General features: G+C 45.6%; 1 protein-coding gene across 1 annotated transcript; it reads right to left on the bottom strand.

The window, feature by feature from the left end:
• Nucleotides 1-208: 208 nt before the first annotated feature.
• Nucleotides 209-7,702, bottom strand: LOC116938922 (collectin-11-like). The gene is made up of 5 exons (XM_032946651.2): nt 6,908-7,702; nt 6,608-6,769; nt 5,310-5,381; nt 2,436-2,528; nt 209-1,322 (listed from the first exon to the last, which is right to left on the bottom strand). Exons 2-5 carry the CDS (start codon nt 6,753-6,755, stop codon nt 976-978), a joined length of 660 nt encoding a protein of 219 aa, XP_032802542.1. The 5' UTR covers nt 6,756-6,769; nt 6,908-7,702; the 3' UTR covers nt 209-975.
• Between the last annotated feature and the right edge of the window lie 848 nt (nt 7,703-8,550).

Raw genomic sequence — 8,550 nt, 5'->3', positions numbered from 1 at the left:
AGATGGAGATTAGACATATACGTCTCAGTGGAGGACGATCTGACCGAGAGGAGGCCCAGGACTGGTACAGATATTCGTCACTGGTGTTGGTGGGCGTGAGCGGGAATAGAACTCGGGTCTCGGCCGGGTTCGTAGCGCACTACGCCACCATGCCCCACATCCACACACATGCACACACAAACGTCTGCACACACTGTATAACGGGGGATAACGTTTTGATTATGTAATTTTATTGTAGGATTACAGATTCACCCCTTGATCACAAAGTCACCCAAAAGCATTGTAATGCAGTTATACATGAAAATCACGTGTAAATCTAGTCTAATAAAATGCTATTAGATTCGTCTTCAATTGCAGAGATATTTCCGTCAACTTTTTCGAGGCCTGTGTGAATTTCACGACATCATTGGAGACAATTCCACAGTGAAGCGATTCGAATAGATACGTTGAGTATCACACCTGCACAAGCGTTACCATTAATGTATACTGCGCTAATTTTAAACAAATGCTTTTTGCTACCAATGTTATGATTCATAATTAGGCTTTTGGATTGGGTCGTCATGTACCCTTCTCCTGACCCAGACCAGAAAGTGTTTTAAATCGAGATCTAAGCTCCTGTTAACCACCTAATGATGCTGGATGTGATCTCGAGTGAGTAATCGCTCGAGATCTTAGCTCCTGTTAACCACCTGACAATGCTGGAAACACGCTGTTACAAGAAGTGACGATCGCCCCGGTGGTAGAGTCAATGAACGAATCGGCAGCCGAAGGATGGAACACTCATGGAAAGGATGTTCACAGTGGATATGAGTGCCGGCGGTACATCGGACTGTTAGAAGCTATCTTTTGTATAGTAGGAAAATCTATGAATAACCGATAATGATGATGGTGGTGGTAGGGGCGATGATCTACAACGTATCTCACACTTGTTATGCCATCACCGTGTATTTGTCCCACGCGCGAGCGCCTGACGTCTTAAGCGGGGAATTCACAAATGAAATGAAGTTGTGTATGACAACCAATGTCATTCCACTTGCCATTGGGATATATATTCACACAGTCCTCATCGCCACCGAAACTATTGGGTTCACCCAGAGCAAAGTTTCTATACAACCCTAGCCTAGATCCATCTGAGAACACAAAATTATTTTCATGCTGAATGTCATTCAGGCCAATGAAAGCGCGGTCGCCTCTAACGACCTGCTGGATTCCGGCATTCTGAATGGCGTTCTTGGGCATGGCCAGGACACCGCCGTGATTTGCGCACTGCTGCCTGGCACTGTGGTAGTTGGATGGATTGGTGAACAGCTGGTAGATCTTGTCTGAGCATCACCATGAAGAGTGGCCAAGAGAAACCAGGATTCCATCATCGCCGTCGTGTAAGAGGGGTGGGGAGGAGGGCAGAGAGAGAGACGTCAGTGGTGTAGAAGACACGCAACTGGAAATCACTTGTAACACTCTGTTCGCACGTCTGTCTGTAACATTCAATGTATATGCTATGGAGAAAGGGTCATTGTCCGCATTAACTGTTGACTGGTATATAGTTGTCCTTGTAATTCCATACGGTGCTCTTCACAAACGGGTCAAGTTTTATTTTTTTGGTAATGAGGGGTCAGATTTTCGCAATAGAAGGTTTAAAAATTGTATGGCAATTTGATACCAATAAAAAAATAATTGTACCGAATTGATCAAATGATTCCCCACAGCAACTTGAATGCAAAACTAAGCAGAGTAGAAAGCAACGTCGCCAAAATCCTTCCTGCGTAGCGAATCATTGACGTGAAATCCGGTAACGAGAACTTGCCAAGAGCCGTGTTATCATCAATTACCGGCATCTCGTTCTGCGGCTTTAATCATTAACCATCGTCGCTAATTATTTAAACACATCTGAAAATCGTTACCGGACCCAAAGGTATCTTAGATTTGTATTAATTGATCATAACGCCAGGAATTCAACCGTGTTGATTTTCTTTTTGTTGGACAGTGTCAGTAACTTGGCAGTTATCGTTTTCAACGGTATATGTCCACTTGAATCATGGTGGTAAAGTATGGCCTACCAAACACCATAGCCAATATGGGGTGTAACAGAAGTTTTCACCCAGCAGTGGAAGGGCAAAGTTCCGTAAAAATTTGTATTTACATATATAGGCTTATACGATCATTATTATGATTCATAATTAGTTTGGATTGGATTGTCGTGTCAATTGCGACATTATAGGGTCAATCGTGACAATGTCAATTGTGACATTACAGCTGTGCGATCTCACCTCCCACGCTACATGTTGGTTAATTACGAATCAAAATCGCTGTCAATAATAGTTTATATTTCTCCACACCGGGGGAGAGGGGGGGCAGGGAAGACTTTTCAGGGGTGCACCTTTACCCGTTCCCCCCTCCTCGACGCAAGTTCATCGACTGCGTTGCCTCGCACTCACTTTTTGACAGGTGCCTCCTGGTTATCTTGAGTGAGTCGATCTGAGACTGGAGTGAGGCGAACTGTGCATTGAAGTTGCAGTTGCACGGGGCTCCTGGTAAAGAAACGCATGTCGCTTCAGTAATTTCCTTTTATTACGGTGCATTTACATGCATAGATCTCAATGCGCCGCCGTGTATGGAAAGCAGGAAATGAAGAGAACGTGCAGGGTAAACTGCCAGAACTAGGCCAGTTTGAAGAGGTTGGTTTTCAAGACAGACTTCAAAATATATCTAACGATACTGATTATGTTATGAGCTATGGCAAATCGTTCCAAAGCGTGGGAGCTGCACATTGGCAAACGCCCCATCACCCCGGGAACAGTGCATTGATCTCAGAGTCCTTAGAAGAAGCTCGATCCGAAGGTCGCAGGGACTTCGTGTGAGAATAAACGTGGATGAGTTCCTGCAGATAGTGTGGGGCTAACCCATAAAAAGCGGTGTAGATCAGCAGCAAGATCGTATAGTCCAATCCGTACTTGACTTGTAGCCAATATAAAGACAAGAGAGCAGGTGTGTGATGTGCTTGCGAAACGGTGTTGCATGTAAGCACTCTGGAAGCTGCGTTGTAACATTATTACCCGCCCCTCGTCATTGCTTGAAGTTAAGTAAGCACCTTTGAACCCATGCACTTAACTTTCAACAATGCGAGTTCAACCCCGATGAAGCTTGGAGAGATGAATGGAGTTCAAAAGAACTCACAAACAACGCAGAAGATCCCTGGGTTTGATTTTCCACGAGACTCATGACCGACCCTAAACTGTGTATGCATAAACCATTGCAGATGCGGACACCTGATGCACAAATGAAAAATTTAACATTATCCAGTGTGCGAACATACAACATATGTCCGATCCACAAATATGATGGAGACACCACAGGGAAGCAATCCGCTGCTCCTGATGCAGTTGTCCGACTTGACGACCTGAATGTTAAATTGTAGTTGTTGCTCCGCATATACATCAGCAGCCATACCAAAGCAGAAGATTCGAAATTGGGCTAAAACCAATTGATTTACTATATTCGAGCACCCAGTTGACGTAGCTACCTGGATTTAAACGCAGACCCCCAGTGATGCCAGCTCAGCACTGTGACGTCTGAGCCACGTGCTCACATTGTAGGTTTTACTTTAATCAGCTGTGGGTGGGATGTGGATGCCTGATTTAATGAAACCCTCGACAAGGATTGAAAACTACCACCTTTACATTTTGTAAATCAGTCACATTTGTTACAAGGACGCGCGTCAAAATAAGCACCTGCATGAGAACTGGGACCGGAAGTCGGCATCAAGGACAGCTGGATGAACTCACCTACCCACACACTCATTCACCTACTCACCCACTGACTCACCTACTCACCCACCCACTCACCTACTACCCACTCACTGACTCACGTTCGCACTATCTCACCTACTCCCCCAATCACTTACTCAGCAGTCCATCTGCCTGGAAATCACCTACACACTCACTCACCTACTCACCCAACTCAACTCACCTACTCAGTGGTCTATCGGCCTGTAACTCACTGCCACTGCACGATGTTCGAAACTCTGCACAGATATTGAACATGCCAGACAGAGCTTGCGATGTATGAAGACTGCACACTCGGTATAACCTGGGTTATAAGAATTGGCGCGTTTATAAATGTACTTAATTTCTTAAATGTACGTTAAAGAAAATACATGAGAATCATGGCTGAGCGAATGAAGCCTTTACTGCTCAGTGGATTAAGAATGGCTGGGATTATGCATGTGTAGTGGGTAATAATTAATGGATAACTTCTTGTGAGGAAACACGATATTTATTTGGTTCTATTATACAAGGTCCCTAACACAAAGGGGTTGTGGCCCCTTTACCTGATACCTGTGGAGGTATGGCCTCCGGACTACACGGACCCTAGCACTGGGAATCCCGTTAACCTTCCGTCCTCCGGCTGGGGTCCTAGGGAAGGCTATGCTGACCCGACCGTACCAGGTCTTCGGGTCCTGACCACTGGCCTCACTGAGCTCCAGCCCTTAGAAGGGCGACGGAGCTTGGGGTCCAGGGTCCTAACTTCAGCCCAGGTCTTCAGTCTTCGGCTTGGAGATGACTGAGCCATACCCTTGAGAGGTCTGTCTCATATACTGGTTCGTGGCTTGTTTTGCCCTAGCCACACCTCCCTTCCAGAACTTTCTGGAAGGCGACATCATCCCCCGGTCCCCCCTCCCGGGGTCCGGGGAATGTGTCCCAGGATCCACTTCCCAGGGATTGTCGTTAGCCCCTTTGGGCCATGGTCATTAACACTGGCGTGATAGCGCTTCCGCCCCCTATTAACGAGAAGGGGGAGCTAGCAGCCAACAGGGTGGTGAGTGCCGATTAACCCCCTACGCATGTATATGTATTTTAATTTTGCTATCAATACAGGAGCGCTGAAAGCGTCGCTTTGGTACAGTGCCACGTGTAGTCTCAGCACTGCCTCTAGATCCAACACTACCCATAGACTCAACACTGCCCCCTCCTTAACCTCGTGCTGTTCCTCTCTCAGGCCTCACCTCTTCTCCACTGCCCATTCTCTCCCCCATCCTCGCCCCTCTACTCCTTCCCGTCCCTCCCCTACCCTTTCCAAACCCTGTGCGCCCACTCTAGCACCGTCATGCATGATCATATTTCATCTCTTGCACGCTCCTACCATCTAAAGTAATTCTGTTCTGTCTCACTGTTTTGTAAGCTATGTGAGTGAAGGCACTCCATATGTAAATACAGACAACTAGGTGTGATTGTCCTACCAGGTGGTCTAGGCGGGCCTTGCATCCCAGGTCTCCATATGTAAATACAGACAACTAGGTGTGATTGTCCTACCAGGTGGTCCAGGCGGGCCTTGCATCCCAGGTCTCCCAGGAATTCCTTGGTCTCCTTTCTTTCCAGCCACACCTAGACGGAAAAAGACAAAGATCCCCCATGTAGACTTAATAAACTGTTGGAGCAAGTGCTGTTAGCGAGTAACAGCAACCATGAAGGCCGGAACGGCACACGAGGGGATGGTTTGCAAGTACCATGCCCGGCCGCCTTTGTCTCCCCAGTGGCGATGTTTACAACACACCGCAGCAGGTACTCGTTTTAGGCTGAACCAACCTAGGGGAGGCCCAAGACCGATTCAGATAATCGTCACTGGTGTTGGCTACGAGCGGGAATCGAACTCGGTTTGCCAGGTTCGTAGCGCAAGGCGCTAACCACTGCACTACCGCTCCCCATGGACACATTGTGGGGAGACGTAGTGTTTATTTTATTGTCCCTTCCCCCGCACCTCCGATTAGCACGGTCGGCTACGTACCGTGCAAAAGAAGTTCAAAATGCATACACTACACTACGATACACTCCACTGTCCACTACATTATACAGTACACTATTATATACTACCCTACTATACACTACACTATACACTGCATTATACACTACTATATACTGAACTACTATGCACTATATTCTTTAGGTCTTTTGGTAAAGTCACGTACCGAAAGACCCAAAGAATCACGTAGATAGGTTCAAAGAAAATAAAATAATTATTTGAACCTATCTACGTGACTTTACCGAAAGACCCAAAGCTTAAAGTCAATATTTACTATATACTGCATTACTATACACTGCATTACTTTATACTACACTATACACTGCATTACTATACACTGCACTGTACACTGCACGACTATACTCTGCACTACTATGCACTACACTACCATACACTACTATATACTACGTAACTATACATTACACTACTATACACGATACACTACACGAGTTCATCATCCGTACGCACGTTTGAAGGATCTCAGACACTCCTTTGTGTCCCTGCCTTTTGCCTCCCGTTGCCATGGTGGAACCACCTCGTCTGGTGTACAAGAGGTCGTGGGTTCGATCCCGACCCGGACACCTGCTCTATATTTGGAGTTTGCGGGTTCTCCCCATGGGTGCGTGGATTTTTCTGTGGGTCCTCCGGTGTTTCGCTCGACATTCAGACACACAATCACGCGTTTAGAGCACTTATTTGCTATACATGTCCACGTTGAGCAATCATTTTTGTTGGCCAGGTCGCTTCTGAAAAAGAGCTGTATAGCTCAGTGAGCCTTACCTGCTTAAAGAAAAATATAGTTTAGTTTAACCTTTAATGGTAGGCACCACGATGTACTTGTCGGAGCAGAGTTTCTCGTTGGCCTTTTCCAGCGGGCCCACGGAGGAGTTGGCTCCGGTGGCAGCCATGAAGCCGAAGAGGATGGCGGCGGTGAGTCGGGCGAGGGTTAGCATCGTCATCTCTCCAGTCAAATCTGTGAGAGCCGAGAAGAACAAAAACCCATTATCACCCGACAAGTTTCCCCTCTCCCTACACACTGCGGGGGTCATGGGGATTATCTCTCCGTAATTATGTCTATGTGTATGGTGAGCATCTTTCGCACCGTACGTACCCAACTACGCTAATCGGAGGCGCTATTTCGTGTTCTACCTCGGCCGCTTCTCCAGTGATGACAATCCGATGGCGCGTGCTATATTTTATAGTAAAAATATTTGAATAAATTTGAATAATTTTGTGTGGCGAGGCGGGGGGAGGGGTTAAATTTGTAATTATTTTCATAAAGGAGGCCGATTCATGCAAATTCAGTCACACCTCGATATTTTTATTTATCTCGCGATGAGGGCAAAAAGAGACAAAAAAAAGCATTTTATATGATTGCTGTTGAAAAAAGAAAGCAAAAATAAACCCTGCACTATGAGATGGAGCGATGTGTGTGTGTGGTCGTTTCACGGGGCGATGGCGCAGCGGTTAGGGCCCTGGGCTCCGCTAGGAACCTGGCAGAGACCCAAGTTCGAGTCCCGCTGACAGTTCCACATGTAGAATCAACATCATGATGATAGATATAATTTGTTATAGCTAGGTCAATCGAAGTTTCTCAGCATTGATTTTGCATGTTGGCCGCTCTTTTTACTTATTTTGCATGAAGGCAATGAGCGCCCGCATTCTCGTCAGGTTAACGGCGGAGGAAAGGAACACCGTTGAGGGATGCAAAGCAGATGTTGAGGTCTTCCTTTCGTGCCCCCGCTCACGGCTGCTGTGAGCAGTTGAAATCAAGCTGTCAGGCAGAACGAGGGATACAAATCAATCGAGAACTTGGGCGAGTCAAGTCAAGTTAAATATTTTATTTTGCTTAAAAACATGCGGTGTTGCGCCTTTCCGGCACAATTGTACGACTACTCAGAGCACCCTCACATTTATGCTGCACCCATGAACATAGAATAGTCTTTACAATGAGAAAACAATACATACTGCACTTTATTTTAAAAGGTAAGACATGTCACGTTTACTGTTTTTACCGTCAATATTATGTCAGCATGTAAATATGATGTATCTTGTTAGGAATGTGATAAGCCACTTTCTTGAGCTATCATTTGTGACAGCAAGGTCACTTCTGAAAAAGCGCTGCAGAGCTCACCGGGCCTTACCTGGTCAAATAAGAAAATGTTCACAATTTTACGTTCCTTACATCAGTATGTCTAAATGTAGCTAATAGAACCCCACTGAATGTCTAGATGTGGCTCATATGATAATAATTGATTACATTTAATTTTGCATCATTCATGCCAATTGCATCTCACAACGAAGTACAATAATCATATACTGTAAATAATAATTACATAGCAAATATAATTACATGACTTAATTATTACGTGTATAATTTAGTATATATAATTGTGTATATAATGTGTAAAAGTGTGTAAATATGTGTATATATGTAAGTGCAGTGCACATTAAATTCAGGCCGCTGGGTGAGGCTTGTTGGCTGGCTCCGTGAACTGCACTCCTTAAGTTAACTATTTAATATAACATTACAAAGTTTCAAGAAAAAAACTAAAACTATTCTTCTTCCACGCGTTTGTCCCACTCATGAGAGATCCACTGTCGTTGCCGACCTTCTCCAAGCTGCCCTGTCCGGCGCCATCTCTCTTTCTGCTCCTCGGGCCACCATGGCCGATCGCACCACATCGCCCCACCTCGTCTTCTGCCTTCCTCCTTATTTCTTTCCTTCCACTTGCATCACTTGCACCTTCTGGT

Source organism: Petromyzon marinus, chromosome 5 (genome assembly GCF_048934315.1).
Source record: "Petromyzon marinus isolate PM22_M1 ecotype Great Lakes invasive population chromosome 5, UKy_Petmar_22M1.pri1.0, whole genome shotgun sequence".
NCBI lineage: Eukaryota > Metazoa > Chordata > Hyperoartia > Petromyzontiformes > Petromyzontidae > Petromyzon > Petromyzon marinus.
This window is presented reverse-complemented; position numbering and strand designations above follow the sequence as displayed.

What these genes read in the sequence shown, in the direction of transcription:
- LOC116938922 (XM_032946651.2), bottom strand. Translation starts at nt 6,755, where the DNA reads ATGACGATGCTAACCCTCGCCCGACTCACCGCCGCCATCCTCTTCGGC. An exon ending in CGTGGTGCCTACCATTAAAG is followed by an intron (nt 5,382 to 6,607) that starts GTTAAACTAAAC and finishes TTTTCCGTCTAG; the next exon opens with GTGTGGCTGGAAAGAAAGGA. An exon ending in AGGCCCGCCTGGACCACCTG is followed by an intron (nt 2,529 to 5,309) that starts GTAGGACAATCA and finishes TTTCTTTACCAG; the next exon opens with GAGCCCCGTGCAACTGCAAC.